The sequence below is a fragment of the Hyaena hyaena genome, unplaced genomic scaffold (assembly GCF_003009895.1).
Source record: "Hyaena hyaena isolate Hyena2069 unplaced genomic scaffold, ASM300989v1 scaffold_258, whole genome shotgun sequence".
In the NCBI taxonomy this organism is placed as follows: domain Eukaryota; kingdom Metazoa; phylum Chordata; class Mammalia; order Carnivora; family Hyaenidae; genus Hyaena; species Hyaena hyaena.
Genome location: NW_024080891.1, coordinates 730,694 through 755,504, shown reverse-complemented (window position 1 = coordinate 755,504; position 24,811 = coordinate 730,694). Strand labels below are relative to the sequence as shown.

General features: G+C 46.6%; 1 protein-coding gene across 5 annotated transcripts in view; it reads right to left on the bottom strand.

The window, feature by feature from the left end:
- The window catches only part of PDE10A (phosphodiesterase 10A), a 305,877-nt gene that overhangs the window by 101,502 nt on the left and 179,564 nt on the right, over nucleotides 1-24,811 (bottom strand). For all 5 annotated transcript variants that reach the window (XM_039245521.1, XM_039245526.1, XM_039245523.1 and 2 more), the window contains one exon: nucleotides 17,173-17,201. In XM_039245521.1, coding sequence (XP_039101452.1) covers nucleotides 17,173-17,201 — 29 coding nt within the window. The remainder of the gene's footprint in view (nucleotides 1-17,172; nucleotides 17,202-24,811) is intronic.

Below are 24,811 nucleotides of genomic sequence, written 5' to 3'. Positions count from 1 at the left end.
TCTCTTTTTTTCCTCCTTTGTTTTTCCATTTGTTTTGTTTCTTAAATTCCACACATGAGTGAAATCATATGGTATTTGTCTGTTGCTGACTAACTGAGCTTAGCAGAAGACTCTCAAGCTCCATCCATGTCACTGCACATACTTGCTGCTATTCTGATTGCTGTTCTCAATGAATGGCTGGGGAGTGAATGGATGTGAATGAATAAATGAAAGAGTGGATGAATCAATCACTCAATCATTCTGCACACAGCTACCGGCGATCCTGACAATCTACCACACACAGGCACTCCTCTGGACAGAACAGATGGAGAGAATTCACACGAGGAAGTGCACTAAACATAGATGCTGGGCTCCCCGTGCTTGTGCTGGGTGGGGAATATGTCCCAAAAGTGGCCAACACTTTTTCAGATGCAGCCGAAACACCAGACCTTCCTGGTCCATCTTCCAGTCTGAGCAAGAGTGGAATGTTGGCAGGGGTTTATTCTAGAAGACCTGTTTACCCATCTCCGAGCCGCATTAGCACAGACAACCCCTTCACCAAGGCTGTGAGAAATACGCCCCTGGGGGCGCACTGGCACGTGCGCGTAGGCCTGTGCTGTGGCCCAGGGAGGCCCATCCATCGGGGTCTCTGAACCCACTGGCGCCCGGACGGCAGAGCCACGCGGCGACAACAACATCCAGAATGAGGTGGGGGCGCCTGGCATCCCGGCAGACCTGAAGCTGCCACCACAGTGACCCGGCCAGCAGGGGCTGCTTGGCCCCAGGGTCCCTGGACCTGGAACAGACAGGGAGGCCTGCTCTGTCTACACAGAGAAGTTCTGCGTTTCACGAACACAAGTTGACCTGATTCTCCACAGCAAGTCAGAGCACCGGATGAATTCCAGGCTGGAGCCAATTCTCAGGCCCAGAATCTCCCGAACAAAGAAAGGGGAGATGGAGACCAGGTCTCCTGAAGGAAGGATCCGGATTCACAGCCGAACACTGAGAGCACAGATCCTCCTCTCAGTTCCAGAGGCCTGCGGCCACCTTTCTGGATGACTGCACGGAGGAGACAGAAACTGCCAGGCTTTCGGGGGACGGTGGGACATCAGCTCTACACAGACGCTACTGTTTAGCGATCCAAACGCCACTCCGGTGTTCTGGGCAGAGGGGCAGCAGATGGCAGGTGAGCCCCAGAGCTGTGGCTCAGGTCTGTCTCGACAGCGAGCTCCGGCTGGTTTGCAAACACCGTGGGAGCTACAGTTTGGGAACACAAATTTGGAATAGGTGTCCTTAGGCACGGACGGAGTTCTACCCTGAAAGATCCTCACTGGAAGGGGGTGAAGGCGTGAGACATTCAGGAATCTGGAGCAGAAGCTTCCCCCGTAGAGAGAACAACAGAAAGGAACCAACGCACATGACCCTGAAGCATCAAAACAGAGGCCCACCAGCAGGCATCCTCACGCTTTAACACCGACTGCAGAGCGCAGACTCCACTCTCAGACCCTGACCCAGAGCGGCCCCTCCGGGAGGTGTGTGCCGCCTACCGCCTCTGCTGGGCCTCCTGTCTTGGGGTCGTGGGGTCCGCGTCCCTGCCCCTGTAACCTGGGCCCCTCCCTGTATTGCCGCACAGCGAACCAGGCCACCCACGGCCTCCTCTGGGACCCTGTATTGCTAACACCGGATCGGCGTAACAGTGCGTCGGAAGTTCCCGGTCACCGTCTGGCGGTGGATACTGTCCGAGTCCTCTTCCGTGTAGACTCCTGGGTGACAGGGTGAGCCCGTAGACACTGTCACGAGCGCTCTGAACTTGTGATGCCGACAAGGCATGGTAGCCTCATGGGGGCCGTTCCTCTACTGTCTGTGAACAAGATCCTATTCGACGACTGCCAGTTTTGAGGAACTCCAGAGAAAAGACTGTGTTCTAACATGCCCTCTCTCTCTTCCTCACCAGTAATTAGAAGTATTTGCTTTCTGTTTTCCCCCTAAAGTCCGAGGAAAGAGCTTCTCTGAGACTGGGGCTGACCCAGAGGCAAGCGAGGCGAAGACAAGTAAAGAGAGCAGGTCATGGCGACAGAGTTCGAGCCGCCAGATCCGGACCCACAGAAACCATCCTGCCCAGACACACAGAGTTCATGACCAATTCAGTCCGTGAACACTTCTTTCTTCCTCGGCGGAGGCTGACGGTAGCTGCTCTCAGCTGGGGCCTCAGTCCCCCAGCAGAGGCGTCCCTATAGACGTGACACGCACGCAGACTCCTCTCTCCGACAACACGCCTCCGTGAGTGCAGCCGGTACGGAGACAGGGGGGTGGGCCGAGAGGGACGAGCACTGCCCCCCATCTCCTCCGGGCGGGACGGGGGTCACACACCTCGAGAACAGGAAGGCATCCACAACACAAGCAGTCTATCGTGGGGTTTCCTTTCGCCGCACCTCGGAGCTTTTGTTTTCCCACTTGTCAAACAAGGAGGTTGAAGTGCATAGCCTTTAAGATACTTTTCAACACGCACAGTCTGTGATAATCCATGACCTTGGATTTTAATTTCATTTTTAGGCTTCAAATTCTAATCGTTAACCCAGTGGATGGGTTAGTACACCCTGGTGCCTTCGATTGCTAATGATGATCATATCCTAAGAGCAAAGTGTTCTATCGTGGTTATTCTTATGTATTAATGTACCATCAAGTCTCCAATATGAAAGCCCTATCTACACAGTGAAGATTATTCACAATGCCCAAGTGGTCTGTTCACAGATGCCTGAATCAAGAAAATGCCATACACACAATGTATGTATGTAAATTAGATTATATGTAGTATTAGAATATTATTCAGTCCATGGGGTGTCTGGGCGGCTCAGTCAGTTACAGGTCCGACTTCGGTTCGGCTCGGGTCATGATCTCACTATTCATGAGTTTGAGCCCCTGTGTCGGGCTCTGTGCTGACAGCTCAGAGCCTGGAGCCTGCTTCGGATTCTGTCTCCCTCTCCTTCGGCCCATTCCCTGCTCACGCTCTCTGTCTCTCTCTCTCTCTCTCCCTCCCTCAAAAATAAACATTAAAAAGAAGTTCAGTCCTAAAAAAGAAGGAAATCCTGCTAATTTGTGGTAACACAGATGAAACTAGAGGACATTATGCTAATTAAAATAAACTAGACACAGAAAGACAAACACTGTATTCTCTCACTTTCATGTGGAATCTAAAAGGCCGACCTCACAGGAGTAGAGAGCACACAGGCAGGTGGCTGGGCTGGTGGGGGGGACATGGGGAGAAGACAAAGGTTACAAACTCTCTGGTAGGAATGCGAACTGGTGCGGCCCCTGTAGAAAGCAGTCTGGGGGCTCCACAAAATACTCAGAATACAACTATATGATCCAGTCATTCTACCTCTGAGTGTTTTACCCAAAGATCATGAAAACACTAACTTGAAAAGCTATACGCACCCTTAATGCTCACAGCAGCACCCTTTACGGCAGCCAAAGTGTGGAAGCAGCCCAAGTGTCCACAAAACCATGAAGGGACAAAGAAGGGGTGGGGTCTGCACAATGGGAGGTCGCTCAGCCATGAGAAAGGGTGAGAGCTTGCCATCTGCAACAATACGGATGGATCTAGACGGTATTGTGCTAAGGGAAGTCAGTCGGAGAAAGACAAATGCCATATGATTTCGTTCATATGTGGAATTGAACAAACAAAACAAAAAATGAAAAAAAGGAACCAAAACCAGACTCTGACATACAGAGAACAAATTAGTGGTTGCCAAAAGAGAGGTGGGTGGGGGGTGAGTAATAGGTGACGGGGATTACGGAGTATGTGTGTTGTGACTGGCACTCAGTAATATACAGAACTGGTGAGTCACTGTATTTTACACCTGAAACTAATGGAACACGGTCAATTACACTGGAATTAATTTTTTTTTAAAAGAAGATGATCATTTGAAAAAGAGAGAGAGGAATTTAGAGATTAAAACAGACAAAGAGACATACCAATCCAATGCCACATGTAACCATTTAAGGATCCTGATTTGAAGAAAACAACTTAAAAAGAATCTTTTCAGACAGTTGAGGGAAACCGAATATGGCCCAAATATGAAGATACTATTGCTACGTGAGACTGTCAGGCATGCCAATGGCATGTAATTGAGGTTTTTTGTAAAAAATGTCATTTCCCATTAGAAACCTATACAGAAGTCTTTATGGTTGCAATTACATGACGACAGATTTGCTTTAAATGACACCAGCGATCAAATATGGGAGGGAGGGGTCCCTGGGGGGCTCAGTCGGTTAAGCTTCTGACTTTGGCTCAGGTCATGATCTCATGGTGTGTGGGTTCCAGCCCCGCGTCGGGCTCTGTGCTGACAGCTCAGAGCCTGGAGCTGCTTCTGATTCTGTGTCTCCCTCTCTCTGCCCCTCCCCTGCTTGTGCTCTGTCTCTCTCTGTCTCTCAAAAAGAAATAAATGTAATTAAAAAAATTTTAAAAAGGGGAGGGATGTGTGACTGAAACAGGAATAGCCAAATGGCCATCACTGAGGCCAGGTGGCAGGTATGCGGCACTCAGCATGCAAGTGTCTCTTCTCTTACGTAGAGAAAACGTCTGTACAGGAAAGGAAGTTAAATGTAAAGACAAGAAGAAAGCAGAAATAGGCCCGGGGAAGCACTGATCCCCCCACCGCTCATTTACTCAGCAGCAGTCCTGTGTCCTACGTCCACAAATGACGGACACAACCCTGGGTGAGTTTAAGAAAGCAACGTATGTGACTGCGGCGTGGCCTTCAGCAGGTACGTGAGAAGCCAGCGTCCTCCAGGACGTCACTGCACATTTGTGATTACTTAACTTCTGCACAGATACATGTGACATACTAAATATACACATAGAATTAAAAAGGTAGGAGATAAAAGAGTTCTGGGGCCAGACGTGCAGGACGGCGCTGGAACGAAGCTGCTGGGGTGCAAACTGGAAAAACGGAGGCAGGAGACCTTCCGCATCCTCACCGCACACCCCAGCCCTGCGGAGGGCTGTGTCCGTCACCTTGACCGCTGGGATCACTTCACACGCACACAGGTATCAAAGCAGCATGTTGCACACTAATGTATGCACTGAAATCTGTGCAGTTCTTTCTCGTTTGTCAAAAAGAAAATATAACTTTTAAATGAAATGCTTTTTAAAAAAATAATAAACATCCCAGTAACAACAACAAAATAATTACGACGATGAGAAAGGACACAGAACGTTTAATCTCTCTGTAAAATCTCTCCATGGTCCTTCTGAATCAGTCCTTGCCCCCGAGGCTACCAGGGTGGGGACTTCTTTCCACCGCAGCAGCTTAGCCTTGCAGCTCGTTAGAAGGCCATCGAAACAGACCCAGACGGCGTGTCCTGTTTTGAACCCTGGTTCATCTGCCTGACATGGTATCACAGAGACTCGCCCGCTGCCGTGTCCCAGTGGCCTGTCCCTTCCACCGCTCGCGGCTGCTGCTGTGTGCGCGTCTGTTCTGCCGCAGCTGGGCCTGGGGGATGCTTACGCCCTCCAGCTGCGGGCTCGTGTGAATGAGGCCACTGTGGACGTCTCCGTGTGAACCCCAAAGAACACAGAGGTCTTTCTGTGAACGCGGGCTCTCAATCATCTTAGGCAGATCCGTGAGAGTGAAATTCATGGGTCAAAAAGTAAATGTGTGTTTAACTTTACAAGAAACCGCCAAGCCCTTTACGGTGCTAAATGTGAAGTATTGTTATCGAAGAGATTTAGGTGTGAGATTAAAGTGGGTTGTAAACAGAGGCCACTCTGTCACACACGCACACTGCTGGCAGGAAAGTTCTAACCAAGAATGAGCTCTCACAGGGAACTTACAGAAGGCTGTGGGCCTCAAAGGCAAAGAGAACGGGGGAGTAGGCAAGAGGGGGCCACTGACCCTTTTATGGAAAAAAAAAGCTTTAAAATCCAAGCCCGGGTGACTTGGTCAGTTATGCGTCTGACTCTTGGTTTTGGCTCAGGTCAGGATCTCACGGTTTATGAGTTTGAGCCCCGTGTTGAGGCTCTGCTGACTTGTGTGGAGCTTGCTTGGGATTCTCTCTCTCCCTCACTCCACGTTTTTCTCTCTTTCTAAACATAAATAAACATTTAAAATATAAAAGAAGATATCGGCTTGTGACACCATCTAGGACAGAAGACACTGGTATTACTTGGGCGGCAGCCACCCTGAAGGACGCCCATCTGTGTGTGTGGGGTGCACCCAGAGCGCGGACCCTAAGGACCTCCTCACAAGACCAGTGACCGCGTGTGCCGAGTGCAGACGTGCAAGCACCGGGCTTCGAGCGGCACATGCAGGACTCAGAAAGTGACACACGCGCGACATACCCCAGCCAGCAAAACCTCCGGGTCCCTCCCCACACGGCTGGGCCCCGGGTCTCCTCTCCCTTCGGAGGCGATGCTCCACGACACGGCCGTCTATGCTCGCCACCTGCAACTTCTGTCCCCTCACGCTCATGCCCGTGGCTCCCAGGAGACACTCTCTGTGACGTCACCAGTGATGGGGCGTGTGTGACGTTAGCCTGCTGCCTGTCTCTGGAGGGGAATGTCCTCGGCCCTGCACGCTTGTGACCCTGCTCCGCCATCTCCCACATCACGCTTGTGACCATCCTGTCGCAGGGCCGGTCACTGTTCCCTTCTGAAGCCACACCCGCACCCTGCGTCATCTCCTCCAGCCTCACGTGTCACATCCCATCCCTGGGCTGCGGTTCCTAAATCACTCCTATTTCTAAGAAATCTCTGATTCGTATCCTGATTCACTTCATTCACCCAAACTCCACACTCAGACCCCCGACCACCTCCCTAACAGCCCTGTCCAGAAACCTCTTAGGTCTCAGGCAGCACGTCCAATCCTGAGCACCTGATGACCCCCACCACCCATGCACCAGCAGCGGGTCCCCCCACAGGCCAGGCAGACCCACCGCCCAGCACGCCGCCTCCTGTTTGACAGCACACGCCTGAGTTAACCAGCTCTACCTTCCAAGCACACCCATCGGTGCAGGCACCGCTCCCCACCTCTGTTATCACTACCCTGGCGCAAAGCACCTTCATCTCTCTCTCTCTTTTTTAAATGTTTATTTACTTTTGAGAGACAGAGAGAGACCGAGTGTGAACAGGGGAGGGGCAGAGAGAGAGAGGGAGACACAGAATCTGAAGCAGCTCCAGGCTCCGAGCTGGCAGTCAGCACAGAGCCCGACGCGGGGCTCGAACCCACGAACTGCAAGATCATGACCTGAGCCGAAGTCGGACGCTTAACTGACTGAGCCCCCCGCGTGCCCCTAGAATCTTCATCTCTGGCAGGATTACTGCACTAACCTCCTCACCATCACCCTTGGCAATGAAAAATTATTTAAAGTGTTGCGGAATTTATTTGCTTAGCATTTCTACACTTAGGTTTGCATTAGTAAAAGTGGTTGATAGTTTTTTTCTGTTGTGTATAAGGCTCTAACTTTCATGTCAGGAATAAACTTCCCTCCTTGAATGAGTTCTTACCCTAACTTTTCAAAAACATACTTTATATTATGTAGGAGATTTCTTCTCTTTAATGTTTGGTGGAATTAGCCAGGAAAGCTTTTGAACATCATGCCATGTTAGGTGCTTTTAACTAACTTTTCAGATTTTTTTCATCAGCTAATAGTATATTTAGGTTTCTAAAGTCTTCTTCAGTTTTGATTACTTAGAATTTCAAGTTGGCTATTATATCCAAATTTTCAAATGTATTAGTATATAGTATTCCCTCTTAAGTTATTCATAATTTCCCTGTTTATAGTTATATTACCTTTCTGATTCCTTAATTAAGGTTTGTATTTTATGTCTTCGGTAGCCAAAGAGCCTATTTTACTGATCCATTTAAGAAAATGTTGCATTATTCTGCAATGCAAAATATTTTGCATTATTAATCACATCTATATTTTAAATCGTGGACCATTCATTTCTTCTCTTATTAATTACCCCCTCCTCTGCTTTTTTAAAGTTTTTGGTGTTCTAATAAATGAACACAAGAATATAAATTTTCATCCTATTTGGCATCATCCTGTAAATTTGGTTGATTTTATCCCCACTTACATTTGAGACTTTGAAAAATTATTTTTTAAAAGGTCACCAAGATATATAGTGGCAAAGCAGGAATTAAAATCTAAGTGTGATTTACATTTACACTGGGATCAGATGCGCTCTTTTAAATGTATCACAACAAAAGGCACAGAGATGCAATTCACATGAAAGGAAAACAGTTATTTAACTATGGAAAGGTGCTTATTTGCTTTAAATAAAAATATTAAAACAATGTCACTGCCATTTATACAGAAGAATTTGTATAACTGCTAATTTAATTTAGCTAAAATGAAAGCATAAGCTGGAAAAGTGAGTTGATAAATGTGTATTAAATAAGTATTAAATGCCATAAATTATGTCCGTTGGCCTACTAACCTCAGATCCTAGCATTTTTCCTTAGGAAGTATTTCATAAGAATAAAACTGCCAGGGCGCCTCAGTGGCTCAATCAGTTAAGCATCCAACTTCAGCTCAGGTCATGATCTCACGGTTCTTGAGTTCAAGCCCCATACCATCCAACTTCATTTCAGGTCATGATCTCACAGTTTATGAGTTCGAGCCCCATATCAGGTGAGCTCATGCCCCACTTCGGGTGAGCTGAAGCCCTGCTTTGGGCTCCGCACTCTTTCCCTCTCTCCCTCTCTCTCTCACATGTGCTCTCTCTCAAACATGAATGAGTAAATAAATATATAAATAAAATAAAATTGCCATACACATAAAGATAATAAGTCTATGACAAATTAGAAACAATCTGAAGATCCAATGATCCAACCATAAGAAAGTAAAATAATACCATAGAGAAATTCGGTGGGAGGGTTTCAGTCACTAAATATAATATTAGACTGAATAACACAAGGAACTTCTTACAGAATAATGCAAACTAAAACACCAAAAATCACAACTGTATGTGCACTGTAACTACTACTGTGTAAATTTGTGCACATGAAAAGACCAGAAGGAAATCTTCGTAAAAGCTTTCACTGATGGCATTAAGGTGATCTTAATATCATTTCAGAAGCATAGTTCTGGTTTTTTCCAAAATGCAAGTGTACATGATTTTCAGCAAATGAAAGCAGCACTGGGTGAAGCAGATGCCAAAAGGATCAAAAGCACAGCTGTTAGAAAAGCCTTTGCAAAGAAAGTTATGAGCACGATACTCAGCCTCAAACACAGAAATAAGAGACACTGACATACAAGCTAGCAAACAAAAGCAGATTCTATCAAATAGCCTGAGTCTTCTCATAAATAGTGTCAGCTATAATTTAAGAATGATGGAGACAAGGTTAGGGTTCATGATTCAGAGAGGAGGAAAAATCCTGAACACCTACCACATAAAAGAAGCTTACCAAGCAAAGGGGAACAGTACCCCCAGCTTAGCAAAAGCAGCTAAGGCTAAATGGAGACAAATAACACAAGCAAATAGAAATGGAGACTTTCAGAACTACGTTATTGATAGTGTTTTTCCTATCACTGCTGCAGTTTGCTCTCAGAAAATTCCACTCACAGAAAAATCACGTGCATATCATAGTTATCTGGTCAGTCCTTTAATGACTTCACAAGGCTCACATACTTTTAATTTCCAGGTCACTCGCTCATTTCACACAGTGTCATGCCATGCCCTCTCTCAAACAGATTCATACCATAACTCTGGAGACCCTGAATTCTCACAGTCAAGGCACACAGTCAAGTCAGCTGGTGGTCAAGTTTTTTACCTCCAGTCACATGATGTAGTTGGTTATCCCAATCCTCTTCTTCATGCATGCTTTTTGAGAGAAGACACGTTTGAATCATCCACCCTAGGTTTTACGCATCATAAGAGAACAGTCGATTAAGGAAACACTACCATCCAACCCCGCAGGGTCCAACACTCTTGTTGCAAAATGTCGAGCAAAAACAACGTTAAATTGCAAAGAAGAAAGAATATAGATAGTACAAATACAAACGAAAGCATTGAACAGCAGGGAGAAAATTCCTTATATGAAATGACCAACCCATTCCTCAAAACAAATGCTCAGTTTTATATAAATGCTTTCCCTTCGATGTGAAACTGAGCACTGCTCTTACACTTTGAATTTGGAGTAAATGCATTTAGAAGTAAAGTAATCGATCTTACTCAACTTCCTGTTAGGTTGAGTGAGTCCAAACACAACTGTTAGCATCTATCATATTCAGACGTGCCTCTTACCGCCTGAACTTCTATTACAAAGGAGTATGGCTTCAAACAAATAAAACTAGATTCTATAAAGAAAAGGTTTGAATAAATCTCTGACAGTGAAAGGAACAAATAGAAAAACCAAACCAAAGCAAAGCAAGGGGTGCAGGGGAGAGGGAGGGAGGGAGGGAGGGAGAGGGAGAAAGTTGGCAAATGTCTGCAGGCTACCATTTTTCAGTGCTTCCGTCACATCTTAGAAAGCTACTCCACACGGCTACCAACCTGACCCACTGCCCCTTCCTCTGAGCCCTGGAACTCACTGTCTGTCAAGAGCAAACCCTCTTTCTTCTTAAACTCCTCTGAGAGGAGAAACTGTTTACCTTTTCGCCCGCACTGAAAACCTTCCTTTCCTCCTGATCACACCGCTTCCTATACTAAAGCTGATTATCACCTCATGCAAAATTAAGCTGTAGGATGTATGATTGCAGGTATTGAGCAGAGAATGCAGAAATTCGTAATAAATACAGTAATAGATATTTTATAAATAGGAGCAAAAGACTCTCCCAGGAAAAGCAATTATTTAAAAGTTGTGATTCTACTATAATCTTTCCCCTCTCACTTTGTCAAGAACTAAAGATAAAAACAGAGAAACTGGGCAACTGCAGTGGCCACATGCCACCAGCTTCAAGGTGACATTAAACCAGGGAAACCAAATCGAAAACAGTCACCAGGGGCTTACTTAAAATTCCCCGTCTCAAGAAACGGTGCCATCACCTGAAGTTAATGACAAATGCTCTGGGGAAATTAGTGGCACAGGATGCCAACTGCGGGCGGCGAGTAGGGGCCGTGAGCTCTCTCCTCTTATGCAGCAGGGCCCCGTACTTAGAAATATACTGAGCAGAGATCCAAGGGGACCAGGATTCACTAACAGAATTGAGCGTTCCTTCAATTTTGCAAAAACACTGGATGTAGTTGTCGTCATACTGTTTACCAGGCCAGGTTAAAATGAAAACACTGAGAAGAAATCTTGATTCTAGTGCAGCAATTTGTTTCAGTTAACCTTGAGACAAGTGAAGAGAGAAATCTCTCCTGCGGGAATGTCCGCCACTCTGTTTGCTCCCTGTTCTCCTGGGTCAGCTCCTACTGAATTTGTGTTCTTGAACCTCACCGGCTGGCCTTCCAACACATTTCCTAAGAGGAGTCTCTCAACATGCACACTTAACGGGATGCAGAGATAGGAAATTCTACCTATGACCACCAAACCTAACATCATTAGAGGATAAACCAACATAAAAAAATAAGCCAACAAATGACCTCTTAACCTATATAACAATAAGAGAAAAAAAGAAAAACTGCCAAAAATATGCAAGGTGTTGGTATTACACAGGTATACCCAGGGTAAAGCTAATTTTAGGTTTCGTGAGAGAAAATATGCGCAAAATGAGTTTTAGGAAAGCATCTGCTTCCAAAACATTAAAGAATTAGTAAGAATTTGTCCATGATGTCAAAAGGCACACTGAAATGAAGAGACAGAACCAAAATACAGAAGGAATTTTAGTTAAAAAGGGCCACTGTAAATTGAAGCATAGTTAGCAACAGTACAGAATTATGCTGCCGACGTCCAGGTCAAAGATGCAGATGAGAGGTTCTTCTAGAACACAGGAGGAGAACGGGAGAGGAGGAAGACTGGATATTTGGTGACTTGAGGAGAACAAAATAAAAAGGACAGCACCCCGGAGCCAAGGACGCAGCAACCAAACATGCCAACTAAAGCGGGGCTTGTAACATGGAGTGAGAAAGCTCACCGGCTGCCAGGCTAAATTAACAAAGCGAAAACATTTACATATAACCTAGTAAAGGGTAATGAATTCCAACAGCAAATGACAGTTTGCTAAATATTCAGAAAAGAAAATAACAACGCTTACAAGGAAAAAAAAAAAAAAAACAGGATATAATGGAACATACCCACAGCATTTTGAGGGACAAAGAAGATACCCAAGAATTCTAGACCAAACTAGAATCTGGTGTGTCCTAACAACTCGGCATCCAAATACACTCCTTTTCTTGATATTTTCTCTCCCTTTCCTTGTCTTCAATGTTTTGACTCAGAAGCTGGAACCACTTCAACAAGAGCAGCAATAGTAATAACACAAGAAAAGATGACTCGTGCTCGTTAGATGAAAATGAATGACACACAGGGCTGACAGCACAGCTCTGTGACCTGGGCTTCCCTGCACTCAGCGCCAGCCTGCTGGCCTCCCTCCGTCGTGCACTGAGTGCAGCCTCCGTCCCCGCCTCTGCACCTGCTGTGCCGTCTGCCTGGAAGGCTCTTCCCTGCCCCCCACCCCCCCAGCAAGGTTCATGGCCTCACGTCTCTTCTGTCCGTCCCCAGTCACTGCCCTCGTGAGCCACGCCTGGGGGCACGTGCATGCCCGCCCAGCCCGACACCCTGTAGCCGGGCTCTCTCTCTACGCACCCACTACCACGGGACCCAGGGCACATGTTACGTCCCTGTGGGTCCCGACTCCACCCCACACTGATGGGCGCAGGGTGCTGGGAGGAGGTGGTGTCCAGTCTCTTCCTGGATGAGCCCAGAGGAGTGGGGATCGGTCTCTGCGTGGCGAGTGAGTGATGATGTGCGACGGGAAGGACAGAGCCGACCGCGCAGGCTATGCTGACCTTAGCGAGGCATTTGACGCCGCGTCTACATTCCTCTTGTGGGTGAGATCTCCACATGCAGCACTGCCCGATTTGCTTAATAAACTGAAAAGGGGCCACAGAAAAACAGCTTGGAGAAATGACTCAAATCTGTAGCTTCCAGAGAAACAGACAAAGTTAGGAAGCAGAGCTAAGTCCGAAGCTTTCCTCAGAGTGCCGGGATGGTTCCAAACCAGATAAAATGGAGCTTAAATAAAGGTACAGTCTTCCGGTTAAGTTGGTTTTTTAAAATCTGGGACAAAGAACTTTCCTCGGTTCTCTTCACCTCACTGACTCTTGCAGGCCTTCTCCACGGAACAACGGAATGTCCAGAGTTTAGAGCTCTGGCCCTTTTCCTCCACAAACTCCCTCGGTGATGTTGTTTCGTCCCCGGCGCCATGACACAGACCTGCAGGGACATCCCCACCTCTGGCCAGGACCTTTCCTCCTGGCTCGGCAGTAGAAGCACCGTCGAACCGTCTGCTGTGTGATGCCCGGGACGCCCAGTGTCTCCAGCCTCACCCCCCATGCATCCTGTCCCCCCCCCTCCAACTACTAAGGACAAACTTTATTCCACCAAGTGCTCACACCAAACAAGCCGGGAGTCGCTCCTGAGCCCTGTCTTCTGGCACCATCACAGACAGCTCGAGAGCAAAGCCTGTGAGCTCTTGCTTCCTCGTACGCCCGACTTCGGCTCACACTCCACGGTTAAAGCCCTTGCTCCGGCCATCACTGCCCCCTGCCAGCACACCGAGACTGCCGCCAGGCCCTCTGTGCCCACGCTCTCTTCCCTGTGAACACTCTCAGCCCAGCGAGCCCCTAACATTTAACTTAGACCGTGACCCAGGGAGTGCCTGGGTGGCTCAGTCGGGTAGGCACCCAACTTCGGCTCAGGTCATGATCTTGTGGTCTGTGACATCAAGCCCCCAAGTGGGGCTCTGTGCTGACAGCTCAGAGCCTGGAGCCTGCTTCGGATTCTGTGTCTCCCCCCTCTCTGCCCCTCCCTGCTAGTGCTCTGTCTCTCTCTCTGCCCCTCCCCTGCTTGCACTGTCTCTGTCTCAAAAATAAACATTTAAAAAAATTTTTTAAGTTAGACTGTGACGCAGTCATTTCCAATTGTTCTCAGAATTCCCCCCCAAAGCCTGTGCAGTGAGTTCCCAGGCCTGAGCCCCGCTTCTACTCCAACCCCACCCCCCACGGCCCCCCGTACTTGGGTCTGCTCCAGCCACAGTGGCCTACTTCAAGGCCTTTGCCTCATCCTTCTGGTTTCCTTATTCCCTCCGGTCTCTGCTCAAGTGTCAACATTTCAAATAAACTCCTCCGCCCACCACTGTCTACAAGAGGCCAGTGAGTGCACTCCAGGGCCGCCACCGCCCTCTATCAGCATATTCAGCCCGTCTCTTCTTTGTACTCATCACAGAACTCAGCACGGCCTCCGGGGCCACCCCCCGCGCCCCCACGCGTGCACATGATGAGAACCGGATCACTGTTGGGCTCAGCACTCTCTCCCCAGCACCTGGGACAATGCTTAGCATGTCAATGCTCAATTACGATCTGTCAATCTGTCGACTGAATGGCAGGTAAGGAGGAAGACGGGGAGAGAGGGGGCGAAGGAGAGAAAGAAGAGGAGAGAGACAAAGGGGGGAAGACTTAAGGGACCTGGCTTCACATACAAACTCTTGGGTTTACCAAAGGATCAGCAACCAGAAATGTCACGTAGTTTCTTTAGAAAGTGAACTATCCCTTAAAACACTGTTTCCAAGGAGTCATCCGTCCTGCCTCACGGTATCAGCGTCCGGCCACATTGGGTCCGTAGTGTCAAGTCACAGCTGCCACCTTCTAGAAACGTACTGATAATGTAGCCTTGGTCCAAAGGTCGTCAGCCCAGACACTGAGGAGGCACCGTGAGAAAGTGTTTTGAAAGTATGTTTCACCAGAAGAGAGAACACAGCCTCTCTGCTCTAATCCGCTCTGGAGGGGTAAGGCGGTGGTGGCTGTGTTATCGCCTTGCTACCAAAGTCAAAACCACACTAACAGTAAAAAGGAAAAAGACAAAAAATCCATACTAACAGATGACAACTAAGCAGAGGGTGTCTGGCCCTAAGTGAGAAAGTACCCACAAAATCAGAACTGCCGGGGGCTGTAACAATCGCCCTCATAAAGAACAGGATTTCTGACAACGGATGTTCCCAAATGGAAGCCCAGCGGCGTTGCTGTCTACCACCAGGTTCCACAAGGTTCCACCAGGCTCCTAAACCTTAATTTTAATTTAAAATGATGGCACACGATTACAGAAACCAAACTCTGAGCATCAGTCAGAAACCTTGATATATCATCAGAAAAACAACAACAACAACATTTTAAAGACCTTGGCAACTGGTACTATTCTAGACAATCAGCTCATATATTTAGTATCTCTCAGCTGGAGATCTACTTTCTCAAATCTGAGCATCAAATGAGAGAAACTTATAAAATAATAACAAAGAGTAATGTCTATGTATAGTTTTGTCATCATTTTTAATGGCTTTAAAAACAGTATGTGGCACTGCCTGCACACACAGCGTCTCTTCTCTCTTCGCCCAGAAAGGAGGCGGGTGGCACGCTGAGGGTGACGTGACACTGTCATTATCTGAACCGAGGTGTCTTGCAGCAATAGTTTGTTTAAGTAAAATATACAGAAATATAGTCAGGAACAAAAGTCCACTCTTCATCTATACAACTGTTCTACCCAAATATAACCTAGTATAAATTTAAAGCAGTGGGATGCCATTGCAAAATCAGTTATGGCACCATGGTAGAAAGTTTCTGTATTTGGGGACACTGGGAGCAAAGAAAGAATGTTTCAGAGACGAGGGGACAGAGTCAACGTCCTGACATAAGCGAGGCCAGAAATACAATTCTAATTGTTGTCAACAGAATAGAGTGTCGGGAAAACGTACGGATTGGCTACAACGACCATCTCTTTTGGGCATTCCTTTCCCCACCTCCCTCAAGACAACAAGAGAATCTGAAATTTCTTCAGAACTGTAAATGTTAAACTGAGGTTAGGCGCTCCTCACAGTTTGAGTTACAAACAGAAAAGGACTACGAATGACAAAGTTGCAGTTTTCTTCCCACTGCCCTTGATCTACCAGGTGCTGCTTCAGGGCTGTGAGATGACAGCGACACTGCAACAGCTTATGACCCGGCCGCGCTCGCCTGTCACAACCCCCTCTTTACCCTCAAAGCATCACTTTTCAGCCTTCGCCGCCACTCCCAGGGACTGCAGAATTTCCAGGCTGGCCCTTCCGGCCCCTGATACACCCTGAAGCACCCAGACTGGGGACCCTTCCACTCGTACAGGCCTGCAAAGGTTGCTATGGACAGAGGGGATTGCGCCCAGTCCCCAGCAATGGCCTGGTCATTTCAGAGCTTCCTTTCTTCAGATTTTCAAAAGCAAAGGAATACACCTGCGCATGTGACCCCACGAACACTACCTCAGTTTGTATTTTATAATAGCGATGTCTCACCTCTGGTTGCGTCCAATGCAATTCAAACCAATTATTTTCACTATTTAATCCACGTTTAAGATCTTTATTATATACATAATAGATAATTAAAATACTTTTCTATGAAATTCATTCTGACTCTGTAGTACCAAGCACAGTATGCTAAGTGCTTCCAGTACTCATGCCCCATAGACTTTCAAGTTTGCTAGGTCTCTTAAAGTTCACACAAAGTCATTTCTCCCGGACGTGAAAACGGTGCATTTAATGTTTCCTAAAAGTACTGAGGAATGTCGTGTCTTGAACACACAAGTGGTCCCCTTCTGTCCTCCCCAAATGAAGGTGCGTGACCTCAGAGGCAGGGGTGTGGCAGGTAACAGGCACTGGTCCAGCCACTCGGGGGGAGTGTGCGGAGGGGGCCTCCATCGCGGAGGGGGCCTCCATCCCGGGCTGGGGCAGCCTGCTGCCACGCAGGGGATTCTGGTTTGGTCGGTGTTGGCTTCTCTTACGGTTTCTTAAGAGACCTGGTCTTGCCGTGCAGCCTCTCAGTGTCTAGTGCTGGCAACTTGTTGAGAAACCCCACAGGCGTGTGGAGCCAGACAAGACACAGCTGTCGTTGTGTGTGGTTTGGGGGCCTTGGGTTTACAACCACTAATGAGCGATGCGCCGGAGAGGACACACTGTGTTCATCATTATTTTTCTAGAACTTGAACGTGTTAGAACACTGAGGAAACGTATACGAGTGTTTACTTCCTACACTGTGGTGGCAGGAATCATAGTTGCAGTACTTACCCTGCTGACTTCCTTAGGAGCCGATTCATCTGGGGGGAAAGAAAAAGGAAGGGGAAAAACACAATTAGAAACTCTGAGTAGCTTCTGAAATACAGAATATGTCATTCACTCTCAATAAACTAGGAAGCCGTGTTGCTATGCTTCCTCTTACAAAATCTAAGAATTTGGCTTCAAAAACCTGTCAAGTAAAGGTTACACATAATAGAGCTAGATTTCCATGTAAAGCTTGGAGGGAAGTGAAATACCACAGGCCATTTCCGAGACTGCCTTGTTTGAGGCTCTGAGCCCGTAGTGCCTGCAGACGATTTCCTAAATGCCACAGCCACGCAGACATCACAAGTGACCCTTCACATCTGTGCTGCGGGTTAATGACAGCATTTCTTACTTGCTGGAGGAAGACATGCCCCCGCACGGCACCCTGGTCGAGGCACGAAAGACCCCCGTCAACAGCACCTCTCTGCACCGTGGGGCCCAGGCGCCGGGGCCTGCTGGGCCAGCCTGCCAGCTGTGCTTCCCGTAAAGGGAGACTGACAGGTGGGTGGCGCCCGGTCAGGGTGAGACCCTCAGAAGGGCTCTCCCCGTGGGGCCGGCTACACGACCAACAGGGGACGAGACACAAAGAGGCCAAAACTCTGCTCAAGGTCGCTGGTTCTGACCCTTGGCATGTGCATGTGGCCCTCACGGAGACTGACTGGACCAGAGCCTTCACTGGGAGGCCACCTTTAGCTCAGTGCTACTGCTGTGCGTGTCCCCATCAAACCCTGTCTAGCCAGCACCATGTGCACACGGGACCCGCCGCAGAGCCCATGTGTGCCGTTCCTCTAGAGCGCAGCCTAACTCATGCCGACACTGACAAAACCACGTCCCCCGAGTTCAAACACGGTTGTGATTCTCCTTCTTCTTTCAACATCCTCGCTAAGTAAACTGCTGAGTTGTGTTTTCTTTCTTCTAATCTTTCTCCAATTTGCTGCTTGCCACCATTTCCACAGATAACACCAAGTCTACTGCCAAATCACTTATCAACTGGTGGCCTCCAAACTGGCCACTGAATCCGGTATGTGCCCTGGCAACCATGCCACACACACACACACACGCATGCACACACGCAGGCATGCAGGTACACACACACACACACAGCCATGCACACGCAAACTGGCACGTGCGCACATGCACAAAGGAACGTGTGCACACACACACAACCAAGTACACACCCATGCATGAAGGAACACATACATGCACGCATAGAGCCACACACACACAAGGAGGTACACACACGTACACGCATACAGCCAGGCACACACCGGTCCTGTCCCTCAGATATTTCAGAATGTAAAGGAAATTGGATTTCAAAGCTGGCCTCATCATGGCTCCACCTGAAGCCGTTCAGAAATTACCAAGCTTGGTACGAGTGGGGAGCAGACGTTCGATGAACAGCCCTTATTTTCGCATTACTGCATTAATACACACTTGTTCATGTGTTGCTTCTAACTGTTGCCTAGTGACCTGAGGACCGCAGCTGACTTCCCCGAGAACAGCCCTGAGCATGTTACAGGAGAAGCATCCACGCGGCCTTCCACACGGAAACCCTGACGCAGCAGCGTTCCACCTGCTCGACTCCGGACCCTTACCTCTCCTAAACCCTCCTGGAGGGGGGAGGGACTGTTTGATCATTACAACAAATTTATTAACAGATTCTAAAGTTACAAAGGCTTATATATTTTTAATTTTATCGAAGACATCCAGTAAGTATGGTGACGACCAAACGTCCCAGTGGATTAAGAAGCACATAATGAAAAGCAGCAGTTGTAGAAACAGGGTTACTCTCAGGACCAAATGGCGTTCCCACCTGTGGCTCCTCCACACTCCCCGGTCATCACTAACATCTGAATGCTGGTTCAAATGTACCTTCGCTCTTTCCTTTAGTCTGCCCAATGCTTCTCAAATGTGAGTGTGCATAAGGTACTCATCCGGCATGTATTTACAAAAACCAACTATTTTTTTCCTTTAGGGGCAATTTAAAGTATTTGAAAGAAAAATTTTACCTATAGCTGGTTTCTAGGGTTTCCACCGTATGCACGATTGACAAAGGCACCTCTATCTGTTCCTCCAACTTAGAAGTCAAGTTTTGTTAAATGAATGTCACATCTATTATACTTGCGGAGTGTGGTATTTTAGCTGAAGAAATTAACAGGCACAGCGAAATCTGCTAGGATACGGGATCCTGCTTCCTCTTTCCTGTATGTGGACTCTTCATTTAGTTGAACTCTCTTGTCCAAAGAAAATGCCCGCATGTGGAAGAGAGCTCCTGGAATGTCTTACCTGCCGAGGGGTGGTGCCTCGGGCAGGGACCAGGGGCTCAGGGCGGGGTCCACCCTCTGAAGCCCACCCCCGCAGTCAACTGCTTTGGACAAGCTGGCTGACTCCTTTCACCACCTTGCAAGTCTGAACTGAAAGAATATCCTGCTGATACAACTGGATTCTGAACCACCACCTTTCCCACAAAGACAGTTTCAAAGTAGGAGAGCAGAAAATCACCCCAACCTCCTCACGCAAAGCATTTCGGGATCGCAGGGGACGAGCCCAGGGCTCAGACTGTCTCCTGAGAGCCCACGACTGCCATATCTCTGTGCACTTCCAACACGCGCTGAGGACCGAACTGTTGCGACCACAGGTCACACGGTTCAGCAAGAGATCTTGTTTTAAAATGAAAGGCATTGGGGATCATGGAAAAGTAAGAAACTGCCACCGATGCAAGATTTTGAATAATTCATGAGCATCAAATTAGTAACAAAAATGTTCACAACAGCAGACACGAATTTCTGTGCGGCTTTAGGGGTTCAATTCACATTTGTTTATTCAACAAATAGGTGCCACGGACTCATTATATCCAGGCATGTGTCCTTGTCTTCAAGGAGCTCACACTCTGGTGGGGTGAATAAACAAGAAAACAAGACGAATTTCGGAGAGGGATTGTTTATCACTGTTAAAGAGGAACTTATTTAATAAAAAAAAGGAAAAAAGGAAAGTATCTTCAGTCTCAACAGGATTTTAATAATTTTTAAAAGCCTTAGGAAGAATAGCACATGGAACAAAACATAGGATTTCCTTTCCATAAATAAAATGTTCCTTTTGCATCTTCCTTTAGTTTTCCTTGACACTTCTCAAACTTGAGTGTGCATAAGACACTGTACCCGGGTGTAGTCATAAAAACCAACTATTTTTCTTTAACGGCAACTTAAAGTACTGGATTGATGGGAATCACCTTCATGGGAAGTAGTTAATTTTGACGATTTTATAGCTCTTTAGAACTGCATATATTTATATTTATTTTTGTGCTCACTTTTGCATTTCTTTGTTGTGAAGTAGGGTTTCGGGAGTGGATCCACATGTAATTAGAACACAGAGGAACTTATACTACAGCTAAGTTCTGGGGCTGATTACCATGTTCTTCTTTACTCTGTGTTTAGCCCTGGCGCTTTATTACTCAATGTTCAGAGAAGCTATTTTGAACAATTTCTACTTTTTTTTTTAATTTTTTTTAATGTTTTATTTATTTCTAGGAGAGAGAGAGAGACAGCGTGAGCAGGGGAGGGTCAGAGAGAGAGGGAGTCACAGACTGAAACAGGCTCCAGGCTCTGAGGTGGCAGTCAGCACAGAGCCCGACGTGGGGCTCGAACCCACGAACTGCGAGATCATGACCTGAGCGAAAGTCAGACGCTTAACCGACTAAGCCACCCACGCGCCCCGAACAATTTCTACTTTTTAAATTGATCATTTCCTTGAAGTGTAATCATACACTAAATCTTCCATAGGTGAGTGTTCCCTGTTAGTGCTCACTCCACTGGACAAGAGGCACATCCATGGATGAGATTTCTATTTTCAGTGCTCACTCCAACAGACAAGAGGGTAAGTCCAAGCCATTCCATGTCAGTACTATGCATCCGAAGAAAAGACTCAATGACCAGAAGTGGCAGAAATTGCTGATCTCTGGAAGGACTTCCCTGTGTCTCTATCACTTCACTTCTGGGTGTGGCAGAAATTCTAATATTCCTAAATGGAGTATATCAGTCTTCTCATTATGAAAAATATTATTTCCTATGAAAATTAATAAACTAGACAACTTTTTAATAAACAGTTGACCACTGAACATGGTTTGAACTGAACAGGCTCACTGATAACATAGATTTTTTTTAAATGAATAAAGTGCAGTTCTGTAAATATATTTTCTCTTATGATTATATTAATATTTCTGTTCTCTAGTTTACTCTGGTGTAAGACCATCGTACATACATTATACGTACATACAAAACATGTGTTAGTCCACTGTTTATGGTGTTAGTAACATTTCTTCTGGTCAACAGTAGGCCATGAGGGCTTATATTTCGCAGACATTCAAACGCATTGGGGGGCAGGTCAGCGCCCCTAAGCCCTGCGTTGTCCAGGGCTCAGCGGCTCTTCCACTTCTCAGGAGCTGGCTTGTTCAGCCTCCTCCAGCCACTTCTGGCATTCTCCAGGAGCTGCGGTGCTAATGTCTAAAGTCAGCTGTCTTCTTACAACAAAGCTCCGAATGATTCAATCCCCAAGTATTTATCAAACACGTAACACTGCCAGACACTGAATCAATGTCTCAGTTGGCGCAATCAGGCTGAGGGGAAGGCCTTACATCTCATGGCTTCCAGATGCCCCAGAGCTCAATGTCCCATGGCAGTGGGGGGTGGGAGTCCTCTCGCAGCCATGGGGGACGCAACCTGAAACCAGCTGACCTTGAAGCCTGCTCCACCTGGGCGCCCCTACGAATGTGCGAGTTAATTTTGCTATTTCTTTAGCCGATTTGACAAGGTAAAACTAAAAACACTTCCAAAATCATAAAGGAAATGTAGCAAGATGTTACTAGGAAATTACGTTTGTACCACTGCTACTTAAAATTAAAGCTTCGGAAAGCTCTTCCATTTCTACCAGAAAATAAACAAATTCCTCTGCTTAAGATTTAACTCGTCACAATTTGGTTCTGGCTCTCCTTTTCCAACTGGAATACACGACACCCAGTAAGGCCCCACCCCAGTAAGCAGGGTCCTTCCAGAGCCCCAAGTATGATCTGCAAACTCTTGACTCAAAATCTTCATACCTTCAAACCACGATGATTGAGTGTCCCCGTTATGTGCCTGACACTATCCTAGGCACCTACGATACATCTCAGAACAAAAGAAAAAGAAGTTTAATCCCAAAGGCAAGAGGGAGTCCACAGACAGGATAAAAAACTAAATTACACAGCAAGTTCCAAGTGGCAGTGCCTTAGAGCGGGAACAGAGTGGAGCAGGTGGGGGGAAGCATCAGAGAGCGATGGGGGGAAAGGCGGGGAGGCTGCGGCACCGAGGGGGTGGTCAAAGAGGGCCAGCGCAGGCAGGAGGTACAACAGCAGCTACTAACGGCAGCTGCCTGCGGGAAGAGCATTCGAGGCAGAGGGATCAGCCTGAGCAAAGCCCCCGAGACACGAGTGTCCCTGCGGGTTCTTGCCAAGGTTGATTCCTCCTCCTTTCAAGAATCAGCTCCATTTGTATTTTGCCCGTGAGGCCTCTAAAAGCAACAGGCCCACCATATTCTTGACTCAGAGTTTTTACACACTCCTCTCCTGCCGGGAGAGCAGAGCGCTGTGGAAAAAGAAGAAGGTGGGCGTGGAGTCCAAACATCTGTTTTCAAATCTCAGCTTCACTGACAAACCATAGATGGGCTCCTGGACCTTTCCAAACTTGGGAATATCTCACTTGCAATAGGAGGTCACATCAGATAGTGTTAGGACTAGACGGGGCAACAGATAGAGTTCTTGCGCAGAGTGATCTGTCAGTTAACTGTATTTTGTTTGTCCCCATTCAATGTGGCATTAATTATGTTCTGCCTTCTGTGGATGGTTATATACGTGTGGATGACTCAACTTCTTGACTGGAAAGAAGTTCTTAGAGACAAGGATAGCATCTAATACTTCTTTTTCACTATTGAGCAGAAAGGCATTTTAAAAAATGATTCTTGGGGCGCCTGGGTGGCTCAGTCGGTTAAGCGTCTGACTTTGGCTCAGGTCATCATCTCATGGTTCATGGGTTCGAGCCCCGCATCGGGCTCTGTGCTGACAGCTCAGAGCCTGGAGCCTGTTTCAGATTCTGTGTCTCCCTCTCTCTCTGACCCTCCCCTGCTCATGCTGTCTCTCTCTCTCTCTCACTCAGAAATAAAACATTTAAAAATATTTTAAATGATTCTTGATAAATAAGATATAGATACAGATGCTTTTGCATGCAGAGTATTTTTCTTCAGACGTTAACAGAGTGGTAACACACGAGAAGACTGTCACTTTAGCCACTGGTCTAAAGCTTAGTACAATTTGTAAGTACAGCAGTCACTTTATTTTGTTTCCTCTCTTAATTTTTTAACATTAAAAGCCAGGCACTGATGGAAGGAACATAACACATGTAATCGAGAACTTAAGCACCAGGCTAATTAGTTTGTGCCAATAAACGCTGTACTTTGTAGAGTCACTAATGAGGAAACATGAAATAAACTATACACTGTGAGGTAATGGAAAGGTATAAAGATCCATATACTTGTGATATTCTTGGTCAGAAAAAAGAGGAGGAAACGATATACATAAGTTCACAAACTATACCATAAAATAGGAAGAGCTGCCTTTTTTTCCGTGAAAGACTATAATGATTTTCAGTAACTTGGAGAATCATGTTTTCTGGCATATGCTATTATAGTCTACTCTTTTGTACTTAATTCCATATGAACAGAATGAGACCATTCCTAGTGAGAGTTAGTCCACGAAGCTTTCTAATTCTAGAAAAGGGATGGCTTAAAACAGCAGTGTGAGAACTACACGTGTTTTTCTATATAATATGAAATGTAATAACTTGCAAGGTAGTTTCCTTACATTTTATTTTGCAGATATGAGGATTAAGAATAGACATGGTACGGGCGCCTGGGTGGCTCAGTCTTATGAGTGTCCAACTTTGGCTCAGGTCATGATCTCACGGTTTGTGGTTTTGAGCCCCATGTTGAGCTCTGTGCTGACAGTCAGCTCAGAGCCAGGAGCCTGTTTCGGATTTTGTGTCTCCTTCTCTCTCTGACCCTCCCCTGCTCTCTCTCTCTCTCAAAAATAAATAAAACATTTTTTAAAAATTAAAAAAAAATAGACATGGTAGATAAGTGTTGTATATATAAGATGATACAGTTTCTCTCCTATAGATAACAGAAAATATTACATATATGTTGGATTTCACTTATCAAGGCCACAGAACCAGAGCTCAAGAAAGGTATCATGACACAATATGATTTTTTCTTCTTTTGTATATACTGTATTATAGGACTTATTAGTTAAATTTTAGAACTGTGTTGATTCCATGAAGGGACTGCTTTCATGCTTGGGAGCAAATGTAACTAACATCCACCATCAGAAACCTGCGCAAATCCATCCCAGGCAGGAAAATATGTAGAATCATTTTGGTAAGTTGATCTTGATTTCTCAATTGATTCCATATGAGCTGTTGAAATATATGAAGAATTCTATCATCCTGACAGGAGAAACTGGAGTTATTAGATGTAAATTCTGTTAACATTTAGAAAACTATGCACTGTTGGGGGGCGCCTGGGT